A 24,724-nucleotide genomic window follows, 5' to 3' on the forward strand; every position below is an offset into this window, starting at 1 on the left:
TTTACATTTAAAAAGAATTTTTACTTAGCAAGGCAAAAGAAGTTAGGTGGAACATACAGAGTAAACAGATGTAAACAGTGTAAAAATACAGAATGTTAATACCAACCAACCCAAAACTTTGGTTATAAAAACTGAAATAACCCAATATATTAAAGAAAGGTAAACCAGAGGCATGCAAAATATTGTTAAAATACACTCATCCATATGCCTAAGTGACAAGCTAGTGAGACTGATACAGAAATGCAGTTTTCCTTTATTTATTCTTCTCAGAATGATTGTCATTCAATTCAACCCACTGGTAACTGAATTTTTGAAGACTGCAAACATGTGTTGCAAAGGAGGCTTAGGTAAATTGTGTTTTTATGATATAGAATGATATACAACCGTGCTCAAAAGCTACAAGCAAATGGTGCATGATCTGTTACCATTTTGGAAGGAAAAAGCTTGGAGTACAGTCAAGTTGCTCCAGATGGAACTGAAAGATTTTAGTTTCTCCTCACAAGAGCAGTAACAAACTCCACTGTAAATTGGGTAAGCCATTTAACATTTTATTTGCAACACCAAATATTTTGGCAGCCAAAGTATATTAGAGGAATATGAATATCGACCTGCAGTACATATACTTTTCAGGAAAAAAAAAAAAAAAAAAAAAAAAAAAAATCAAGTTTTTATCAGGTCTGCATCAGGAGCCTAAACAGCACAAGGCTTTTCACATTGAAGCAACTGTACCAGTGCCATCAATCTCAGGTGCACCTACAGTTCTTTCTTGTCTTCTGCTTTACCTAAACTGTCCTGAAAGGAGACAAAAAACATTTTTTTTATGCTTGGCAAGATCAGAAACCATTGACACCAGATGCCACATTTTGTTCCCTTGCAGTCATACCTAATTTGTTCACCATACACTATTCAAGGCTGTAGTCCCATCAATACTACCCCACATAACATGGGTGCTTCTGATTCTAGTATAGTAACAACCATGCACCTACTTCTGTTACAGCTGAACTCTGCAGCAAACCCAGCAGAAAGTGTTTTCTGCTATCAACTGACTTATCCCTAGAAGCTGCCTCTACTGTGTGCTCAGTACCTTCTGTTCCTTCTGTTCCAAGGTAAGTAGAGAAAACTGAAAGGATGTGTGTTCTGGACCACAAGACTGTTCAAAATGCAGCAGGGCTACTATGGATCATTGCACAGGGAAGCACAACAAAGACAGGACATGCATAGTGGTCTTAATTTGAACACAGCCATCAGTTGAGCAATCTTTGTAAGAGCGAGGCTGGGAACCAGTAAGTACAGGAAAAAGATTGTAAGCAGCTCAAATTTGCCATTTTTTCTTTTTTTTCCCCTTAATTTTATTAATACAGGACCAACAAACAGCTCTTCTTGAAAAGCAGGTCACCATAGTTTTAACATCAACAATTTATTTTCTCCCAAGGTCATTATTTGTAAACGCACTGATTTTCATTTTTATTAAATGCTGGTTGAATTCTGAAGCAGATGTTAGGCACAGAACATACAAACACCTGTCAGACATCTTAACAGGCAGAGGTTCTACCAGAAATACCTGCTGTATATTTTATGGGTATTACAGCCATGCACATATGCAAACCAAACAAACTCCTAATATAGCATTTACTTGCTATGTTTCTTTTTTCATTATTTTGGACTTCAGGTTGAATTTTTATAGCAGCCTATTTTTAGTCTAGGCTGTTGATTTTTTTTTTTCCCTTTTTCGGTTGTTGCACATCACCATTTACAACCTAGTATTGCAAAAGAATGTTTGAAGAGCAAACAAAATTAAATTACTTTTATAAATGATGTATATACCACACACACACACACACACACACACACACTACTCCTATCATTTTCTTACATTTCAGGTGGACCATCACATGCAAAACTATCTGAACCTTATTTCCCAAGTGACAGCAAAATCATGGCTATCAATGACCTCAGCCTTGGCACCAGAAGCATAAAAAAAAAAAATTCTGACAGCTTTGCCATCCAGCCCTTGGAAAACAAAATTCTACTATTCTAACAAAGTTTTAGGAGTGCTTCCCATTGTAACTATGTTATACTAAAGATTTTTGTAAACTGTCTTGCATAATAAATGCAAGCAGAATTTTGCTGGTGCAATTTCAGAACATTGTGCTCATGCAGTGATCCAGAACCACCTACCTGAAGCTGTCCATATTCTTCCAGCAGACGATCATATTCTCTTTGAAGGCCTTCTGACTGCTTTTTAACTGCAATCACTTCTTTATTTGCCTTCTGAAGAGCTGTAAAATATCAGAATTTGGTTTTTAGTTACTTTTATTTCTGCAGTTTCTTAAAGGCCCTATGTATTAGGGCTCCACTACGCTAGACAGTCATTCCTGTAAAAATGTTTAAATTTAAACCAGAGTATCACAGGTGTACACAAGAAGAGATGTATAGGACAGGGAAGGGAAAGAGAATGACTTGTATTGAGGAAAAGCAGCACAAGAAACAGCAAGGGGCTGTAAGAAAGGTAAGGGCAAGATAAAACTGTTGTCAGAGGTCACAAGTTAGTGATGACTACAGTGTTCTGCCACATTGCAGAAGGCAGTTCTAGAAAAATAAAACTCTACAAACCAAAACCTGTCAGCCCCCTGAAAACAAAGACAGAACTCAAACACTCGGCAAGGCTTTCGCAAAGCAACTTGTGACCATCTCTAAAATGTGGGGACAAAAAGAGATAGAAGAGCATAGATCCTTCCTTTCTAACTTGTTATATATTTTACCATGCATGAGTTAACCCATTAGAAGCATCACTTTGTGGATGAGAAGGCAGAAATGGTGGTGGTAAGACAGACAACTATGAAGAGGTTTTCAACATAAGAAAAAGTAATTATTGGTCTGTTCACAATTTCAACAGCAATAAACAGAACACTCTTACGCTGCAACACAAAAAAACCCAAGACTCCACAGGGGCTAATTTACAATGCAGGGTAAATCAGCATAAAGTTTCATAAAGCCATTACTCCCAAACTGTTACATAAGCATTCAAGCAAGTAATTTAGACATTTTTCTATTCCTCTGCTATGGTTATCTTGAGTATATTAACACTTTTCTGCTGTAGAAGCACAGGCATATCCTAAAACTACCTTGATTTATCCATGCTAAATGAAAAAATTTGTTAATGATCTATGGGGCTGCCTCACAGCCATATTTAAAAAACAAGTTTCAGTGGTTAAAAAAATCCCCAAACAACACAACCCAACTTGCAATTTCCCTTTTTTCCAAAACTTTGAATCTATACTTTGTTCACAAGCTCCCCATGTGTTTCTATTTCCCAAAGACCTCCACACTTAAGAATTGCAGCTGCTCTGTAAAAGCCTGCTCTCAAAAAATGAGGAGAGAGATGTGGGGTTTTTTTGTTAAGAAGGTAGCTACAAGTACTGTGGTCTAAACTATGTTTTTCTTTGGGTGCTAGTTCCTGAAACATCAGGATAAACAGTAATTACTTACAATTATTTACAATAAAGTTGCAGACAAAAAAAAAAATGCATATGCTATTTTCCTTCTTAGGAATTTGCTACCTAGAAAGCTAAATTTTGCTTTCATTTAAAGGGAAAAATCTTGTATATAGTTAGTTACAATAAAAAGTAACAGTCTCTCATCTATGAAGAAGCTGTAACTCAATGTTATTGACCTAGTACTATTAAGCTGTTTACAAGCAACAGCACAATACTTCAGTTGCAACTAAAAACCACTGTATCTTTAAGATAGGAACAAAATACCTAAAAGTATGTGCAAACCAAAAAAGCAAACAAGCTGCTGCATTGTTTCAATGTTTTGACCAAAACAGATGTATGATAGGAATACCTCACCTAACTCTGGACTAAGAAAAAACAAAGAACAGATTGTCCTTTCCACCTGTGTTGGCTATGGACAAAACCCCAACAACAAAACACCAAACTCAGATTAATTCCTGTTGGGGCCACACAGTACAGAAGAGCACCATTTCTTTTGACAGTGTGGACTCTCCAGTGAAGCCCCAGCTTCTCTGGATGTCTCCTTGTCAAGCAACGGAGCCTGCACATAAATCACTGCTCAGCTATTTTACATCACTGATTCACTATTTTGCCACTGCATGAACACTGCAGTGCAGTCAAGTTGATTTTACAGGTATATTGTTTGTTATATGGATATCACCATATGAGCGTGGACTGAGCAGAAAACAGAAGATCCTCTGTGTACACAATACAGTCAGTTATTATTCCTTGTTTCCATCTGGCCTGCTACTTTTCCTCAGAGGAGACAAAACAGCTGGATTGGCAGCAAGGAAAACTCAACAGCTGATTGTTCCTGCCAAAGTAAATGCACAAGTAGGCAGGAGGTGAGAATGCTGCTCCTATGCTAATGCAACTATTGGGAGAAACAGCAAGTCCCAAAACTGGAACCCAGCCTCAGTACTGTGAGAGGTGGACTATTCTTTGCCATCCTGCCCCCTTCTTTTAAAAAAAGAACCCAACAACATAATCTTAGGGTAGTGTATCAATGGAATACACTTATGGAAAACTTCATTCCTTTTTCCCTAATGTGTGACTGAAGGACCATAATGTAACATATTCAGTCTGGAAGAAATACAGAACTTGTCCTTCCTGTGCCACATTCTCTGTATTCTGCTTCAGACCAGAAAGTTTGCTTCAGATTCCTCTAAAGCAGAACCAGGATAAAGAATAAAATTGCTCTGAAGAGGTTACCATAGCCCAGCAACTGTAGCATTTTTATCTTCTCATTTCAACAAGGATGGAGAACCAAACAGTAAACAGAACCAAACAGCAGTGAAAGCAACCAGTGATTCCTTGGGCATTTCCCTGCACAACTACTAGTCTTGGTCTGACTAAATCACTTGACTTACAGTGTTTGTTACTAAGGAAACAATCTGGAACTTAAATTAGCATTGCTCACAATACAAGTATAAAACTCAAATGATTTGGACTAGTTTAAAACTAAGAAGGATCCGTCTCCTCTCTTAAAAGAGTCTTACAGTTGAGAAACAGCTATTCACATTTAAGAATTAGGCACTGACAGGACAAAAGATTTGCCAACAAAGACACTGAAAAGCTGGGAACACAACTCCAGTTGAGTAATTCTGTACTAATTCTGAATTCTCTTCTTAAGATGTAATGGTCAGATAAAGTTTAAAAAGAAAAGGCAGGTCCAAAAAATTACATACAGATTTCCTCCAAGTGCCTTTCACAACTGCAAATGATTTTTCTTTAAAGAGATGACTTAGTATCTTTGAATCACACACAGCCTCGTTTAAGGTGTACGTGCAGCACCATCCCTTAAAATCAACAGCTACAGGTATCAACTCTTGTGGCATGTGACATTGTGCAACAGCTCCCACCAAGGTCTGTCACAGTTAAAAAGTAAGGTTAACATGGACTTTGTTTCTAAACCTCCCTCTGCTCAATAACATGAGATAGTAGCCAATTCTTTTAACTCGTGTCTCCTATTCCCAGTTTACAGAAGAAAGCCATAGTTGTGGGTTGTGGGTGTATTTTGTTTATTTTTAAAAACAAGTGTTTCAGTAGAGCTCAGCATAATTAAAGTTTTTATACATGGCATTAACCTGACTGACAACACAAAGATTGAGCTGAACTTTCAATAGTAGCAACAGTTCTATGAACTGTATTCCCAATGTCTGTATTGTTTACATATTTTTAACACCTAATCTTAGTTTTCAAGTGAGTGCTGTATATCAGCACAGACATACTTTCTAAAACAGTCCACAATTATAAGCTATTTCCAAACCAGTCCTCCACATTAATTGTTGCTCTCTTACTCCTGTCTCCTACAGCACTAAGCAACCATGAAACAAAAAGCACTCTTTTAACACATTTTGTACAGAAAACAAACCCCATTAGAGGATGCACAAAAGTTTCATTAGAATTTTCTGATGGCAGAGACAAAGAAACAGTCTCTGGATTTTGTCTCAGTGTGGTACTACAGACCCATCTCAAAGATGCAGCAAGGTCACAGTTCAAGAACTGCATGCAGGTGCTGGGGTCTGCAGTGCCCCTTATGCTTCATCAAGTACAGGTTAAGCTTTATGTGCATGTAATTTACCATGAACTATCATCAGAAAAGTGAGGTCTACGAGCTGGACAGGATTCTGCCACCAGCGTGTTCTGTTGCAAGACCTGATCAATACCTGTTGTTCTGTATAAATTTCTGTTGTGCAAAAATCTGTAGCCTTTACCATACATTAAGACAGTGTCACCAAAAAAATTACCCGAGATAGAAGGTGGAATAGCACTGAACTGCAAAAATCTCCCTTCTGCTCAAAGGATCCCATATTAACAAATGGACAATTCACACATCAGGATTTCCACAGAGGGAGATCTGTGAGCATGAAAAGAAAGTTAATGCACCAAAAGTTCCGTTCCTGCCCCCAACCCAAGGACCACTGCCAGGACAGCTGCTTTTCTGAAACTTCTGACACTCTGACCTCACGTCCAGTCACAGTTTGTCTTCTTGTAGCTTTTTGGATAATTTTCCAAGCTATTAAAATGAAACAGTAACACAGCATTTCCTTTTTCCCCACAAAATTCTTACAGACCAGCAGCCATACTGAAAGTCTTTAACTGACTGTACATTTTGTTAGAAATTGTCTAATGTGTAGATGGAGAAACATTCTCACATCTACACTTGGTGCTCCCTGTAGTACATATATTTATTTCTAGGTATCATTAAGACATTTTTCATAATATACAATTGTATCAATATAATACCATCTTGGAAGGTTTTTTAACAGTCATGTTATTACATGTCCAGGTATGCTAAATGTGGATTTAGGTTCTGGAAGTGCTAGCCTCACTGCTGGGTGCCTAAAAAAGTCCCCAGTATACAGGTTTACAACAAAGTAACGAAGAACTAGTCCCCCTTTTCTTCAGTCTCACAATAAAGCAAAAAAGGACATCAAGGAGGAATAAGAATGTCAAATCTGAAAAGAAAGCAAATTTGGCTAAGATCTTTGTCACTCATTTCCAACTTTTCCTCAGATTCTATTAATTTTAGTACTCGGTCTTTGTCTTGTATTTCTACCTTCCTAGCCACCTGCCCAGAGCACAGTAGGTGGTAAAATATCTTTTCACCTTAGGATTTCACTTATGGTTAAGTGGATATATAAAGGCAGTGGAAAATAAGGCAGACTGCACTTTCTGTAAAAGGTAGGAAGCTGAAGAATTAGAGGTAAGTCCCCTGAAAGTCTGCAGTAATCACTGTTTACACTGTAATTTCAGTCAGAATTTCAGAAAGGAGACATCCAATATTTCTGTCTGCCAGAAGATAAATACTTGATCAAAACTTTATAGAAAACGGGGATCTCTCCTGAAATCACAGCACTAATCTGACACTAAACTGTGTTATTGAAACTTCAAGCAGACTTACATTTAGGAAGCACACATAAATATGACGTCATCTTCATGACCCCTCCTGGATGCCACCCTATTGAGGTAACCTACCTTTCTACATGTGGCCTGCTATAAAGTAATATATCACCCTATCACCATGGATAAGTAGTGATCAAATGGGTATTTTAAACTGCTCTGTACACTTGTCCTTTCATCCAAGTAACAAAAAAAGCAAAACAAAAAAAACCCAACCAAAGAACAACAAAATCCAGATTTATGACTTTTACCGATATTACAGCCCAAAACCAAATAAAAATATAACCTCACAAAACCAAACAGTGAAGTTGTCTTTTTTATACTAGTTTTGCCTAGATCCATGACTAGGTGACAAGCCCACACTTCACGCCTTTCTTCCCCCACAAAATGTCATGGATCAGGCTTCATGGATTAAAAAGAAAGGTTACTTTATTCATATGAGCCAAGTAGAATGAAACAAATTGTTAAGAAGAAGTAAAACAAACTTTTCAGTCTCAGCTTTGATACTGTGCAATGCATCACTCTCACTTAGCTAGCATGAAACTCAACATATACCTACTCAGGTGTAGAAGCTTCAAAAGAAAACAGTAAACCAATTCACATTAGATCTGTAGCACTCTTTAGAAAGCTCTGTCTACAGATCTGGTGATTATCAGGTACTTTAAGCTTTCTGGCTACCAGCTTGCTCAAAATAATATATCAGAAACTTACAAAAATCTAAGATAGACAAACCTTAACACCATCTGACTGATGATAATTAATGTAACCACGGGGGTTTCAGTTTAAGCAATAAGGGGGATGGCATCAGGGGAAGGGTTGTAAATATTTTCCTATTCATTCCTCAGAAAGACCCTCTCCCCCAACAAAAGACTCAAGCATGCCTTAATCTATACATCTTTTGGATGGACCACAGGGTCCCTTCATCCCTGAAGCAGCATGTGGTAAACCTATTTATTCCTTAACTTTCTCTAGCATTCCTCACTGAAAAGCTTAGATTATATGAGTGTTACATACCACTAGTTAGTTTAAATAAAACACACACATTTAAATTTTTCATTGACCCTGTCACTTCAAAGGCAGCTTTTCCCCCTTCCTTTGAGAAAACAGCAGGGGAGGTAAAACCTGCAAGCAAACCTGTCTGAGAATGTGAATTAATGTGACCCTCTATTTCAAGATTCTTGTTGCCGCAAGCCAGCTGAAAACAACTGTTTCATAGTTCTCATTTGTCATCAGTGGACAATGGAAAAGGATTCATTAAATATTTGTTGTTATTTTTTTACAGCTTTGTAGCAGTGCCATGCAATGTGAAAGCAGAGCCATGTTTTGGTGGCAACATGCTATCCGGTACCTCAAAATTTTTATTTTGTTACTGTCTGAACATCTGATTAAAGCTTACAAGGTCACAGGCAGTGTTATCTTAAAAACACTCATTTCAGATGAGCAAGTGTTCATAAGCATCACACACCTTGACATATCCCAGCAAGACAGAACCAAACAGGTAAAATCTGCTTCTATCTCAGTTCAGGTTGCCAAGAAAGCAGTTTTAACAAACTAAACCTAAAACACAGAAGCTGCTAACAAAAGGATTACATTACAAATTGCAAGGTCTGTTTCCTTGTAGACAAAAACCAAAAAGCTAACACTTCTGCTGCAGGAAATTTATATATTTAGAATACTGGTCAAGGACTTCTCTGCTATCTGACAGACACCCTGCTTTATAGAAAACACCCCATATAATTCTGCATTTTATACAGGGAGAGTGGTTGGTATGTATGACATGAAAGATCCATCTGATGCCTAAAAGCAACCTGCAACCAATTCTATATCCTAATCATATCATTAATGAAGATGAGTCAACACCACTGAAATTAATCTGTTCAATTTGTTAATAATTACAATTCAGCTAAGGTGTTCAAATTATACCATATGTATTTTCATAAAGAAAACATTTACAAAAATATAAGGGTTGCAATAATACTTTTGCCCAGTTCCTAGTCCACCATCAAGAAACCCCACACCTAGTGTTCTGTAAATGGAAGTTAATTAATGCTATAGCTAGAATAAAATTTTTACATCCACTGTTTTATTTTTTTCTTAACTGCAAAAAAGTCCTAGTCAATACTTACCCTCTGATGTCTTCTGTAGCTCTGCTTTCAAATTTTCAACTTCCTTCTTCAACTTTTTATCAGTTTCTCCCGCTGACTCTTTTGTTTTACTGCCTTCTTTTTCATTCAAGCTCTGTTGGAAAAAAGCCACACCAAAACAACAAAAAACCAAAACCCCACAGTTGCTATTTTGTTTTCATTAGTCTGACATTAATGCAAACAACCAGAGAATAGCAGCCCTGATCTTGCAAAGTTACAGGCTTGATCAAATGCCAACTGACACAGGTAGATCCTAAGTCATTAAAAAAAAAAAACACCAACCCCAAAATTAAAAAAAAAACAAACTAAAAAAAAGAAAGGCAACCCCCCCCTTGTTGTAACAGTGGGTCATTATCTCCTATGTAAGAGTACTTTGTATCTCTGCATCAAGCCAGTAACTTCTGTTTAGGTTTTTGTAGAAGACAGACACTGGGACTGCACATGACAGAACAGTGCCATGCTTATATGCAACCTGTTCTAATAATTTATTCCAATTTCAATCACATAATACATTGCAAATTTCTCCTTGTAGGTTTGCAGCTACATCTTCAATCTTCAGAACACCTCAATACCTAGGATAGATTTCCACTGTAATTAAAGAAAATAAACAGGAAAGGATGCAGGAGGAGCACTGTAACTACTAGACAGAAGAGCACTACACTCCCTGTACTCTGAAAATGTTGGCACCACTGCACTTATGCAATGCTCTTATCTTTAAGGCAATTGCTGTTGATGACAAAGTATCATATATTAAAGACCTCAATTAGACCCTTTGCCCATACAGCCCCTATTATCCAACCAAGCATCCATCATCTGTTATGAAAATGGAAGAAGTGGTAAAGGCTTGATGAGAAAAAGAAAAGTAGAACTGATATGAAGAGCTGTTGGGTGATCTGGTGATACCAGAGCTTAGTGGGCACGGGTGGGAGGAGAGGAGAAAGATTACTAAAAAAAGGAAGGAAAAGAATGGGTTACAAAGACCAGTAAACAGCAAACAAAAAGAGATCAAACCAAACAAGAGATAATTAATTTTTCCATAAGCTGTTTAACAAATGAGCAGAGATTGTGTTTGACTGATGGTGCACAAAACCATAGGCAGTTTGTAATGAAATTTGCCACAAATTACCTCCATTACTTTATGCTCACCTTTTCCTACTGACACAGTTATTTCTGTAAATTTTTATCTTAAGTCCTGTATCCATGGAACCTCTGAACAGGAGACAGTACAGACCTAACTCACGAGTAAACTTAAGAGTATTTGCCCTTACAGCCAGTGCCCTATGTGCAATTGCTCTTCCCTCTGAGGGTGGAATAAAGCACACTTGTAAATGGACACAGAGGGGCCAAGCCACAGAGGAACCTAAGTTATAGTACTTCCATGCAATTAAAATAAACTAATGCCAAACACTTTGCATCTCCAGCACAATGGAGATTCAGCCAGAGCATGCTGGCTGTACCTGTGGCTACTGCTCTTTTTGCAAACCATGCAATTAAATGCACACAGAACCAGACAGGAATACAGTTTCCAGTTTCTGGCTACTACTTACAAGAAGCTAAGAGAATGTGTTGCTAAGAGAATGGGAAAGCAGAATGAAAAGAGGACTTTTGGCCAAATCCCAACAGGACAGAAACAAACAAACAAAACAACCAAAAAAACCCCCAAACAACACAAACAAACACAAAGGTACCAGTGAGAAGTAAATAGACAAATAGACAGATTCCATGGCTGAGGAGGGAGTCTGATCATTTGACAAAATACCAAATCCCAAAATTTTGTAATAATTTCATACTTGGGAAATACCTAACACCACACACTAGCAATTCTTGTCTAATTATGCCTTTTAGAATACTGTATTTTTTTGCATCCCTTCTACTATTTTTTCTGCAGAGTCCATTCTTTTTGCCTAACAATTTATTACTAATAAATTACAGTACTGATAACTGCATGCAATGCTCCAGACATAGTGGACTGAAACCTGTACACAGCTGCAGTGAATTTTTTTATATACATATTTATATATTTATATATTTATATACATATCAGACTAAAGAATACTGGTAAAGTTTTCATAGCCTGGATATCCACACTCTAGCTTATGGTTCAGTCTCTTCCAACAGAAGTTCAAATAGCCAATTATGAGAAAAGATTTCAAACATTTAATTTTTATTATCTTTGCTGTCTTCACTTCCAGCACACAACCATATATTGAACCATAACAAACAAATGATAGCTTTTTTCCATCCCTCTCTTAAAAATAACATGTTTGGTCTATTGGTGGTTCTTTTAAGAAAAATTTTTGGCAGTGGCTCACTGACAAAGGATTGTAATAAACTGACTGACCCACCATAAAAATATATGCAAGAATACCAAATACAATAAAAACAAAAGACCAGTTTTACAAATTAGAAAAGACATTGCAGGACTGGAGCAAATCCTGTTTAGAAGAAACACCCAGCACGAGAACAGTTCTATTGTGGGATCTTCCATATCAGACTGCTATAGCCCTGAACTAAACAGCTAACTGTTCAGGATAATAAACATGAAATTGCCATCTCTCTCCTCTTTTCTAGGATTAAATTCAAAGAGATATTTTAAGAATATATGACCACTCTGATTAAACTCATACTGGAAAGACAGAACTTATTTTCTTTGGATTACTTTAGTTTCATTGTTAATAAAATGCTACCAAAAATTTGTATATATTTGGAATTACATATTACAAGAACATTAATCCTTCTTTTTCCAACAGAGGAAGAACAGTGGATGAGCATTATTCAGCAGCAAACCATCCCCAGAATACTTTATACTAAGTATGTGCTGTATAAGAAAATAACTAAAATAGTTCAGAGGTACCTCCCGCAGCCTTTCGTTCTCGGCCATGTATTTTTTGGCTGCTTCAGTAGCATCATTTACTTGCGTTTCCAAAGCTGCATGAGATGTCATCCCTTTTGCCAACTGAGTAAGAAGGGTAACAGTACGTCTCAATACACTGGTGAAGAAACACAGTGAACAGCACAGTGATTCTCAGAACAAATAAAAAACAAAGCCACACAAAACCAACAGAAAACCCCACTGAAACAACCTCTTCTCTCTGCATTATATGCGAAAACTAAACCACAACCAAACTGTTAATGCACCTGAAGGGTGCATAACATCCAGGCTCATCAATGACAAATAAAAGGATAATAAGAGACTAAAAATATCTTCATCCATGAAAAATCTGAATTTAACCTCATGCAGAACCTCCCTCCTCCCAAACACCCACAGCCATTATGGGGTCAGAGATCCATCCTTGCTTAGGGGCTGAAATACTCTTACATGACTTGTTGTTTTAAATAGGATGGATCTCTGAATACAAGACTCAAGCAACATGTTATGGTAATGAGTACAATGCAAAAAACAAACCAAAACACCCAACAACTTTACATAGGGCTCTATAGAAATAAAATTAACAATGTGAGCACATTAATTTTCAAAGTACTCTGTCAACAGTGTATAAAACAGAATGTGCAAGATTGTCAGCACCCATATGGCACCTCAAATATAAGTTTTGCAAATACCTCCTTGATTTCATCTAGAGATTGCCTCTTTGCATCATTACTTTCATTACTCCTAAGAGTCTTTCAAAGCAGTATGTTGCTGAATCAAGGAAAGGCCAAAGCAACACCAAATTAAATTAAATCCTGTAATGTAGCTATGTGGCTGCTCTTCAAAAGGAATTTGAAAATCAAACTAATTGTTTTTTTCATAACTGAAAACATATTAGTTGACCTTTTGGCTTTCAAGGTAAAACCCCCTCCTTGCTTTTTCACTGACACTCATCTTCTTGCATTCTAGATTTTAATAAAAAAGTTAAGGTGACCATGTCATTTTTTCCAAAGGTTAGCTCATTTTACTAATAAACTTATGAATGCAGCAGTCATGAGTCAGTAAAATATCATTACTAAAACACAATCACAGAACCATGTAGACCGAAAGGGTCTTTGAGAGGTCATCCTGTCCAAGCTCCTGCACAAAAAAGGGATGGGGTTAGGGGTTGAAAGGGACCTCAAAAGATCATCTCGTCCAACCCCCCTGCCAGAGCAGGGTCACCTAACATGTAGATCAGATTGCTCAGAAGCTTTTCCAGTTGAGTTTCCACAATTTCATGTGTTCTTAACTTGTCTGGGTGATGGTAGCAGCAAGGCAGAATAAGGCAACCCAAGGAACTCTTTCTTCCCATTTTCTGACAGACATTATTCCTGTTTAATGGATAAACAAAATAGCTCTACTAAGAGAAGTCCTTTGATCTAGCCACTAAGAGTATTTATTTCTTCCAAATCTTGGTGAAAGGCCAGTAGCCCAAAGAAAGGCCTTAAGCAAACCTTTTCAAAAGTTGACCTTTTATCCACAATAAAATCTACCAGGGCCACCTGACAAGTTTTCTTCCGTGAAAGATGGGTGGGAGTAGGATCCTGAGGGGCCAGCTTCCAATTCTAGTGTAGGACACAATGCAGCTATTATTCTTTTGGAGCAGAGATCACAAATATATTTGTGCATATTTACTTCACCTTTCTGAAGGAAGACAAAGAAAATTATGCATTTCTATCATTCTTGGTCAGCCACATTTATTTTTCCAAAGTTTTCCTGCTCATGTTTTCTACATCTTTTTCTTTTACACTTCTTTATGTACATTGCTCCTTGGTGATCAGCTAAAATGGTCACATATCACCCCAAGCAGAAGAAGTTTAACACAAGTGTCTGATTCCTGGCACTTCCTTGTTTTGTGCTCCTCTGGTGTATCTTGGCAATGCCATGTAGCTTACTGAAGGACATAGAAGAGGGCCAGGATTCTTCACCTGCTGTCACTGTAAAAATGTACAAACAGGATATCATCTGACCATCATGTCTGTTCATATACTTCTTCTCTAAGATGAGCTGCAGATTTTTGTGGCTACTAGGAAGACTCACAGGTAGTCTTGACTGCTACTGCTGGGCAGTACAGAACTCTCCTTTCTGTAACCCTGTTTTATCAGCTGCATTTAAACATCCTGAAAGGGATACTGTGCTTAAGATCACAGTATCATGTCCTGGCTCTGGCTGGGACAGAGTTCGTTTTCTTCACAGTAGCCAGTATGGGGCTGTGTTTTGGATTTGTGCTGAAAACAGTGCTGATAATGCAGTGATGTTTCCTCACTGCTGAGCAGTGCTTACACAGAGTCAAAGCCTTTTCTGTTGCTCACCCCATCTAGCAGCAAGTAGGGCGAGGGTGCAAAAAAATCTGGGAGGGGACACAGCTGAGACACTGACCAAAGGGATATCCCATACCATATGATGTCATCTTCAGAATATAATGCTGAAGGAATGAGGAAGTGAGTGATGGCATTTGTCTTCCCAAGTAACTGTCATGGATGATGAGCCCTGCTTTCCTGGACACATCTGAACACCTGCCTGCTGATGTGAAGTAGTAAATGAATTCCTTATTTTGCTTTACTTGCATGCACAGCTCTTGCTTTACTTATTCAACTGCCTTTATCCCAAACATGAGTCTTCTTCCCCCTGGGGCAAGTGAGCAAGCAGCTGCATAGTGCTCAGTTGCCAGCTGGGGTTAAACCGCAACACAGAGTAAGTCAGTTGTGACAAGGTGCTTGATCTGAAACTCCACAGAAGCCAGAATATTATCCTATATTTCCCAACTCTGAGCTTTAGATTAAGTGGTTTGGGTCAGACTCAAGCTTTGCTTCTTAACACAGCAGGATGCAGTAATAATTTCTTGCAACATATTAAGATTATTTTAACTACTTCAGTTTGAGGTTTATTTCCATGTTCAAAACAAACGATGGGGCATAAGCTTAAGGAAGGAAATCAGTATTCCCTGATGAAACTTCTGTGAAATACATGTTTTCTCAAAAATTCAACATCTTTCTTCCCATGTGTTGCTCATATCCTTCCAACCCTCAAACATTTGTAAGTTATTATTTTCCCTGATCTTACTTACCTCATAGCCAATCTGCTCACACTCAATTCTTTAATCTCTTCAAACTGGCCTTTGTGCAATAGTTCCTGTAAGAAACATGCTATGTAGAAATTAGAAAAAGGTTATACTTACAGCCAAAGAAACAAGGAAAAACCAGACAGATAGAGATTTCTTTGTGATCGGAAGAGTTTCATCTGAATATGATCAAAGGTACTGGCATTGGTATTTGCACTCTTGTCATTCACCTGAAGAGATGAGTACTTCCTAACTTCTCTGAAAGCATCTGCAAACAGAACCAGTTCATTCTTATTCACATCTGTGAGTATGCAGGTATAAAAGTGACAAAGTACTAGAAATACCTGTTTGGACCTGCTCAGCAAACAGGTATAGGACAAATAGTGACATGACTTAAGTTACTAGTACATTTTAAAGACAGGTTTAGATACATGAAGCAGTATAACACATTTCCAGAGGTATGTCAAACCAGTGACCAAAACATGCTTGAACAGCCATTTCCAACACTTGAATCCAGCTTCCAAGGAGCAGGCCAAAGCAACACATTTCACAACGTTACCAGAGACCATTACAGATACTGTCAAAATGTCACTGATGACACAACTGAATAAAAATCCAGCCAGTGGACAGTAAGAAAACAGAGGGGAAAAAAAGAGAGATGCCTTCTTAAATAATTGCATCGTGGAATTTGTTAGCTAAGCATGTAATTAAGAAATAGCAAGAGCTTGTGACAGAAGCATAATGACTTCATGCTTGTTTCAGAGAGGGAAAAAATAACTTCTGCAACATCCCATCAAAACAGGAATAAACAGGAATATTGCAGTAATACAGCCTTGAACATTAACAGAACAGACAGGTAAGCTACAACTCAGCTTTCTTTTATCTGCTTTTCATCCATCTTTCTGTTTCCTTTCATGCAGGTAGTTCTGCAGAAGGGCCAACACTTTTCAAAGGACAAAATAATTATGACATATGTCTACATAAAATCAAATGCTAACACAGTTAAGAGTTCATATTATCTGTAATCTTAAGGTCATTATACATACCTATGTGTAACAGAAAACTAAAAATCTCCTACACATCTACAAAAGTACATATTTCATGACACACCATCTGTTCTTGCAGAATATTTTGGCCATGTATTATTAAATTGCTGCTATATTTCTCTAAGCAGACAAAATCAACTCCAAAGAATAGCAAGTAAAAGCAATATCACTTGAGACTCTCTTATTTAGAAAGGAAAAAAAATATTTGAAGTGATATTTCAAACAATGTAACAGTAAAAAAAAAAAATAAAAAATCCACATTCTTGTGATATGGGAAAACTCTAGTCCTGTAGTAACCTGTCTTCTTATGCTATGGGGCAAGCATTGCACCACTACTTCACTTTAGCCCAGATCTATCTTTCCACAAAATTAATAATCATCACCAATTCATAAGCAAATTTTGAACAAAGCTTTCAATTGTTGTTTTCTTAAGGAGAGTAAATTAAATCCCTTGGTTCTCAATCTTAAGACATTTACTGAAGAATCTATTTCTAGAGATAATACTAAAGGTTATATAAAATAATAAAAAATGTTTATTTGCACTTCCAGTACTTTTTAAAATATGTTGGTGTCTACCAACTTTTTACATACATATGTAGTGCACCTGTATGCTTCTCTAAACAAACAATAAAACCACAATTTTTAAAAAAAATGTATTTTAAGTAGCCTGGAATTAAACACTGTTTTCATTGTAAAGTGCCTAAACACTTCTATCCATGGAAGAAAACTACTTCTATCACTGAAGCAGGGGAAGTATTTCCAACAGACATTAAATTAAATTAGTCAGGCATATGGTCTTCATTCAAGCTCCAGTTTCACTAACACTTTACTTCTACTTGACAGATCTCAGGATCTACTTGGAACAAATTTAGCCAACAGCTGTCTTGTGTCTGTGTTCAGCAAACATACTCATATAGCCCCCTGCTTTGATATAGTCTTCTGGTCTTCAGTAACCAAGAGAAAGACTGCCATCTACTGTGTATTGAACAGCTCAGCCAAATCCTGGTACTGAGTGGTTCAAGGTAATTTACTTTTTTGAGAAAGTGAAACCAAACGGCAGCCCAGACCAAGCTCCATTTTTACTCCTCGTTCACTTCTACAACATTGCTGCATTTGAATTCCCAAGGAAGATGTAGTACAGACCCTCTCCTCTTCCATTCTATTGTAGAACTTTTAAACAAATTAGCTGATCTACATAGAGCTTGAATTCTTTCAATTAATCTGCTGTCATGAACTCCATACACCAGCATTTTTTCTCATTTGTTAGAAGTTATTTAAAACTTACCAAGAAACAAGACAATCAGTAAAACTATTATTGTAAGGAATATCTTGTTCCAAAAAGCTGCCATTTTGCTCCACAGAGGAATCATAAAAATCTTCTGCCATCTGTAAAACAGCAGCATTATTAAAAATAAACACTTAAAAAAGAGCATAATAACCTCACAGAAGAGACATACAATACCAATATGAGACATAGGTAAGGTCTCTAAACAACTGCTTTAATTGCAATATAATTTGGCTAATATATATTCAGCATTTTTATTTCCATCTACTTAATACCTTTTGTTGCCAAGTAAAATAAAAAAAATGCCACAAATTAAGATTGTGTCTATCATCCTTGTTCAGAAGGCTTATCTTCTACATTGATCAATCTGCATAATTGTAAAGTACAAGGATTGTTATTGTACTTCAACTTGCAACTAACAAAAGGATAAGTATTCATGCTTGTATTTTTGTCACGTTAAAACCTCCTTCAGGAGCATGAATTAGTTGGCTAGGAAAGCAACTTCAGATGCCCAGCAGTGATCATTTAAAAAAATCAATTGCCTACTCAATGTTACTGAATGGAGGACACAGCAAGAATTCACACTTGCAGCACAAATTAAGAACAGCCAGTGTGCTCAAATGAACTGAAACCCACATAGACCATGGCAGAACAGCTGCTTGTACTTCGCTGCAGCAAAAGTGAAGCAATCCCTACTCACGCCATTAGGGATGTAACACACACATGCTAGTCACTATTTGATTATATCAGGTAAAACATCCACCTTTTGTTAGGAGTAAGACATTTGACATTTTGCAGACTGTTAAAACTTCTCCTTTAATGAAGCAGTCTCCAAATTACTGTGAACCTCATTTAAATTAGAAGGTAGCATTACCTTCAGTGGTTCCTTCTGGTTCTGCACCAGCAAGAATAAAAATATTTTAGCATCGTATGCACAAACCTAATTTAAATGTTTAATATATTCTGAGTTCTTTATAGCAAACAGCCATAGTCTGTATGAACCAAAAATCTTACTTTAATGAAACCAAGCTACAGCTCAAATTATGCAAATTTGTAAACTATTTAAACGTGTAATTCTCCAAGTTTCATATTGATCCCCACTCAAAAAGTGATTCTCTGAGGTACGACCTTAGACCCACCAAGTCATATTCAGGCTAAAAGTAAGATTTCTTTTTACTGCAGAATCTTCCTGTGTTGTATTTTCATGCTTATTTTTCAACAAATTTTCACAGTCACATTTATTAATGCTCCATTTCCTTTTGGTGACAGATGTCACATAAATATAATCCTTCCAAATTACAGTTCTGGCCATCACTACAGTCGTGCCACACTTGGTAGAACAGTTCTGATTTTTCTTATGCACTTAAATTTTTATACTATCAATATACTTATTCCCAAAGAATTCTGAAAACAAGCTCATTATCAAAAAAAAACTCAAACCAAAACAAAACCCCAACATGCAGACATAAAAGAAGCAAACAATCTGTTTGAAGGTGAAAAAGACAGTAAATAAAAACTGTAATGAACAGCAGTTTCCTATCTGTCTGAGCACGCTTTGCCACTGACAGACCCAGCTCCCAAGACACCAAGATGCACAAGGCAGAACTGCTGCCCTCTAGTACTGTCACAGCAGCTAAATCTAACCTTTAACCCCATAAGATTCCTGACAGTTTTGTTAACAAGATAACTGAACATGTCACATAAAGGATAAAGCTATTTAACTCTTTCAGAAACCACTGGTCAAAGGAATAGCTGAATGCTACAAAAACCTGTAATTTGTTCGTGGTTAAAGGCACCGTGTTTAATGTTTGAATAAGTGCTGGCAATGCTGCAGGTCATGGATTTGCTTTTCATCCACAAAGACTGGATTCAAGCCCAATTTATGTCGTAAGTGAAACCAGTTTCAGTACTCTCATGTACTGTGCATGTGTCATCAGCCTGCAGAAATTCTTGCAGCTAATTTCCTCACATAAGTCGTTAATAATCTGATTATTACAATGCCCATAATACTTCTCCCTTCACACATACAGCTGCACTTTTGATTGGAAAACAATAGAAAATATGAGAACTCAATCATCTGTGTTAAAATGCTGAACTCCCCACAAGACAGTTTTTAAAAAAGAGGTCAAATTAGATTTTAGAACAGCTTAAACTTCTGAAGTTGAGCAAATATTGGTAATTGATATTGGCTGTGTATGATCCAACTGTTTTGAAGATTGTCCCAAAGGTTTACATAATTAAATTCTGACTCTCACATGGTAGGGTTTTGTATTACCTTTTGTTACATATCCTTAACATATCATAGTAAAAGCTGCACAGACATAAAGATGCAGAAAGCAGAAATGTAGCAGTTCTTACACAACACTGAGACAGTAGGAATTTTTAAAAAAAGCTTGAAGGTTTTAACCTACTTGGGTTTTTTTCATGGGTGGTGATGGTGGCTTTTTTTTAGAATTACTGATAGTCTGGAAAGAAATGGTCTGTTTCTCTTGCTTTATGTAGATAGTCTAACTTTATTTCTTACAGCAAAATGAAAATAACATCACCCAATTTGAAGAGCTACTTAAAGAATCTTAACATAAGGTTAAGCCAGGCCTTTGCATACATAAAGAAGAGTAATTAACATTTTTTTCTTTCCCTTACTAAGGCCTTTATTTTACAAGAACAAATTATTTTTAAAATGTTCCAGAAGTGTTATTATTCTGTTAAAACATGTTTATTTCAATAATCCTGAATATAAGCCTTTATTTCAATAGTCCTCAACCTTTTGCATCAGCTTTTACACATGACGTACAAGATCAGCTTTGAAAACCAGATGTCTTCTGTTCAGCACCCATAATACCTTGTGCACATTGTAAACCTACTCCTCCCAGACTTGACCAACAACTCCTGAAAAGGCTCTACCGCCCTCTCATCTCCTACTCAGAGAGCAAGATGCCCTCCCGCATGCTGGCTACTCCAAGAAGCCCCGAGAGAAGACTGGGGGACGATGTCCCTCTTGCTTAAGGAAAGGAACGGGGCTTCTCCCGGGCATCCGAACTGGTGCCCGGATGAATCAGCACTGTGTGTTAATCAAACATAAAGCTCCTTAAAAGAGGCTTATGGCTCTAGAAACTCCAGGCGCTCAAGTCCCGACCAGCATTCCTTCAGCTTAGTTAGATGCAGCAGAACTCCGTGTTTACAAAAAACAGCATGTAAAATAAACGCAAGCAGTGAGTGGGAAGATGGAGCTGGGCTTGACCAGCACGCTGAAATCCTACCTCAGCGGAGAAATAAACGGCAGGCAAAGCACGAGAAGTACTCCTATTTCACCGTACAGGACGGTGGCAACAGCCATCCACTGGAAAGTCATCGTCCCGGCAGGCCTACGGAGGAAGGAAAGGCTCAGGCGGGCCCAGGCCGCCTCGCATCGGGGTAACGAGTTTCAAAGGGAAACATTTCTCAGAATCTGAACCGCAGCTCTGGGGAAGTGGAGAGGGAGTGGGGAGTGGGAAAATCTATCTCTGTACTTACTTCGCCTCCCGAAACAGCCCCTGGGGCAGAGCCCCTCCGCCCGGGGAAGGGAGCGGGGTTTGGGACACTCGCCGCCCCAGCGCAGAGGGTAGGGCCCGCCGGCGGCAGCCCCCGTGAGCAGAGCGCAGCCCCGCCGGTGCCTCGGGCTCCCTCTCACCGTCCCGCCTTCTCCGCTCCCCCCTGCACAACCGGGGAGCCCGGAGCCACCCCGGGCCCGACCCGCCCTCCTCCCGGCTGCTCGGCCTTCGCAACCTTCCCGGCGTCGGCGCCCGGATGAGCCTGACAGCGACGAAACGCTCTGGAAAGGGGGAGGAACAGGACCTCGACCGGGACAGAGGGGATGGTGCTGAGACCGAACCTGTTCTTCCCACCAGCTCTAGGTCCGGCGGCCCTGGCGAAGTAAGCGCGCAGGCCCCGGACAGCCTCCGCCTTGCTGAGAGGAAGTGGGCCGGGACGGGGCTGAGCGACACTGCCGCCGCGGGGGCAGGGCGGGAGCCAGGCCCGGGGGCGGTGCAGAGGCGGACGCAGCCCCAGTTGGGAAACGTGCGGGGAGGGCGGAGGGGAGGGTCCATCTGGTTCCACCTTGTTGGAGTTGGAGGCTCCTCGCCGTTCTTTTTCTCCCCAGAGACCGTCCTTGGCCGTGGCCGCGGCTTCCTGGGCTCTGGCAATGGCGGCTGAGGGGGCCTTGTGTGGGGCAGCCGGAGAGCCGGGCTGAGGGTAGGTATAAATTTACTGAGAAACCACACATCTGCTGGAAAATGCAGGGGTCTAGCGCTTGAGAAAGGTTAGTGTATTTTTTTTCACACTTGGGGAATGGCTGTAAGCATTTTGCTGTGATCATTCCACCACTCCCCGACTCGAGTTTTAGTCCGGAATTTAAGCTGCACTCTCTGGCACACTCATGAGATTCCGAAGTTCAGGTAAAATACTGCGTTCATCTGCCTGTCCCATCTGCCCCATTCATTAGACTACCTAAGTCTACTAAAATCCCGTAAATAGCTTTTCTCAAGGAAAATAGGCCTAGTATTCATAAAGACATGAAAAATAATAGTCTTTAGCACTGCCAAACAGGCCTGTTCGAACCTCATGAATAGAACAACATACCTCCAGAAAATTCTCTTGTTTCTAAGAGTCCTGTGTGCTGCTTTTTATTGGCTTAGGGAGACTCTGGGCACACTATTCCATAGTTTGGTATGTTTTCCCATTTTTTAACATCTCTTTTACCATCCTTGTAACTCTTAGCCGCTGCGTCACTTCTCGTTGTTCTTAGTTTTGCAAATCTGTATCCCTGTCCAGTATTTCTGTTACTGTGAGTTGGGCAGTCTTGGCCTTAAGTGGTATTACTGAGGTACTGATACAGTTATTGGGCACTCTTGGCCCTGCAAATTTCTAGTTCTGAAAGGATCCTCAAAACTATTCTACAGTTCTGTTGATTCAGGTCAGGGCCCACTCAGCAACTTTCTGACTTGCCTGCAGCCCCAGCAGATCCTGAGGTGCTGCTGGTGGAATAGGTTACTTTATTTAGCTGGACATCACTAGCTCTTTAGACACAGCTACCTGCTTTGGGGAATTTGGTCCCATCTAGTTTCCATCAAAATGAGAGACTAAATGCTGTGAATAGAAGTTCTTTGTTACTCTAACCCATTAGAACTGAAACGGAGTAGGAGGTTCTTGCATAAGCAGTTTTGAACAGAGTTGTTTGCAGCTGCTCATAATCTGAAATTGCTTACACTTAAAATTTCCAAGGTTCGTGGCCTAGGGATGGAACCAGTATGTTAACATTTTTCTAGCTGCTGCCAGGCAATGTCTAGATGAAAGGTTACATCTCAAGTAATTGTTTATGCATAGCAAATATTGGAGAGCTGGACAACCAGCTATTTCAATCGAGTTTGCACAGTGGAAACAGCCTGGCTTTTAGGAAGTTATTTCTAACGTGTTTTCATAAACTTATTTAATCAGAAGCATAAGCAAAACACAACCTCATAGAGTGTCCTAGGTTATTACATTTTAGCTATCAGTTTACAGCCATTATACTTTATTGAAGCAGTTTAAATGTTATTAAAGACTTTCTCTCCTTTAATTCCCTAACAGCTTCTCTTTCTGAGCTGCTTACTCACCTCTTAGTAGCACTGTAAGCTGCTCTCCCAGTAGCCTACCCTCATACTAATTGGACTACATTTGCACATTTCCACTGCCAGACTCTGGCAGTGCTTTTCACTTTTTCACTTCAGGTGCTTGGTAAGATCTCGGAAGACTCTACAGTGACTGCTGGGCGTTCCCCAACAACCTGTAATGTGATCCGAGGGACAGACAGAAGCCTCCAAACATCTGTGAGACCTGCTCCTGCTGAATGCACTCTGTCTCTCCTGGAGGATATTCTAACTGAAGTTGTAGAGGTTTGGATTGTTGATCTAGGGCAGCCTGTCTTACAGTGGACCACAATGTGATAAATATGACACCGTACAATATATATATTTTAATATATGCATATAATGGCTAGCTGCTCTAAGAAAAAAACTCATGAATGTTAAAACATTACAGTTAAAAGAGGTATCCCCCTCTCCCAACAGTGAAGTGACAAAGTATTCAGAAGTAGAAATATGAATTAGGACCTACAGGTTAGAAACTGTTTAGATGTCAGAAATCTGACTAGATCTCTGATGAAAGAAAGGCAAAGTGAAAGTTCAAACTTGCTCTGTTCTTGTTTGGTGTGTATGACAGCTGTCTCATGACCACCCACTGCATTTACCCAACCATCAACCCTAGACAGACTAGTGAGTTAAGAAAGGATTTAACAGCAGGGAATAGAGAAAATGGGATTGTACAGGCTGTGTGGGGGAGTTGGGATCACTGCAACAGGATAAAAGTTGAAAGAAAATACAGGTATGAGATAGGGCATTTGCTGTGCAGAGTGGCTTAACATAGAGAGTGGGATCAGGAGGCAAATGATCTAAAATAGGACACAAAGCTTTGTATCTCATGTTACTTACAGAAAAAACTTTAAAAAAATTGAATATTAGAAAATAGGCTGAGTACCTGGTGATGTTGCACATGACATATAGAGGGAAGGAATGTATCTAGTGACTTCAAATTGGAGATGAGAATTTTTCCATAATCAATAGGCTTGTAGTGAGAAATATAATCAGATTCTAAAACAACACTGGAAGTTAAATAACTAACTCGCACAATTAGAAATTTATGTATATTTGAACAGTATGGCAGTTCAGAGTATGCCTTTAAGACTCCATTCTTATGTTTGTTCCACATTAACACAGTGAAATGTGCTCAGATGCACACAAAATTCACAAGGGAAGATGTACAAGTAATTTCACTCTCAAAAAGG

At 38.7% G+C, this 24,724-nt stretch overlaps 1 protein-coding gene across 3 annotated transcripts; it reads right to left on the reverse strand.

Annotated features, from left to right (window-relative positions):
* BCAP29 (B cell receptor associated protein 29) lies at positions 1–21,882 on the reverse strand. 3 transcript variants are annotated; one of them, XM_071733925.1, is made up of 8 exons: positions 21,740–21,882; positions 21,129–21,233; positions 17,869–17,969; positions 15,655–15,805; positions 12,420–12,555; positions 9,548–9,659; positions 2,179–2,279; positions 1–792 (listed from the first exon to the last, which is right to left on the reverse strand). In XM_071733925.1, exons 2-8 carry the CDS (start codon positions 21,218–21,220, stop codon positions 754–756), a joined length of 732 nt encoding a protein of 243 aa, XP_071590026.1. In that variant the 5' UTR covers positions 21,221–21,233; positions 21,740–21,882; the 3' UTR covers positions 1–753. The 3 variants fall into 3 exon arrangements, with proteins under 3 accessions (XP_071590026.1, XP_071590024.1, XP_071590025.1); XM_071733923.1 differs by having other exon boundaries at positions 21,382–21,754; XM_071733924.1 differs by having other exon boundaries at positions 21,703–21,750.
* Between the last annotated feature and the right edge of the window lie 2,842 nt (positions 21,883–24,724).

Source organism: Heliangelus exortis, chromosome 1 (assembly GCF_036169615.1).
Source record: "Heliangelus exortis chromosome 1, bHelExo1.hap1, whole genome shotgun sequence".
In the NCBI taxonomy this organism is placed as follows: domain Eukaryota; kingdom Metazoa; phylum Chordata; class Aves; order Apodiformes; family Trochilidae; genus Heliangelus; species Heliangelus exortis.

Bases quoted from the DNA above. Each gene is read 5' to 3' on its own strand.
- BCAP29 (XM_071733925.1), bottom strand. From the start codon at position 21,220: ATGACTTTCCAGTGGATGGCTGTTGCCACCGTCCTGTACGGTGAAATA. The intron at 15,806-17,868 runs GTAAGTTTTAAA...TTCTGTTTGCAG, and splicing joins ACTGATTGTCTTGTTTCTTG to ATGCTTTCAGAGAAGTTAGG. The intron at 12,556-15,654 runs GTAAGTATAACC...TTTCTTCACCAG, and splicing joins TTTTCCTTGTTTCTTTGGCT to TGTATTGAGACGTACTGTTA.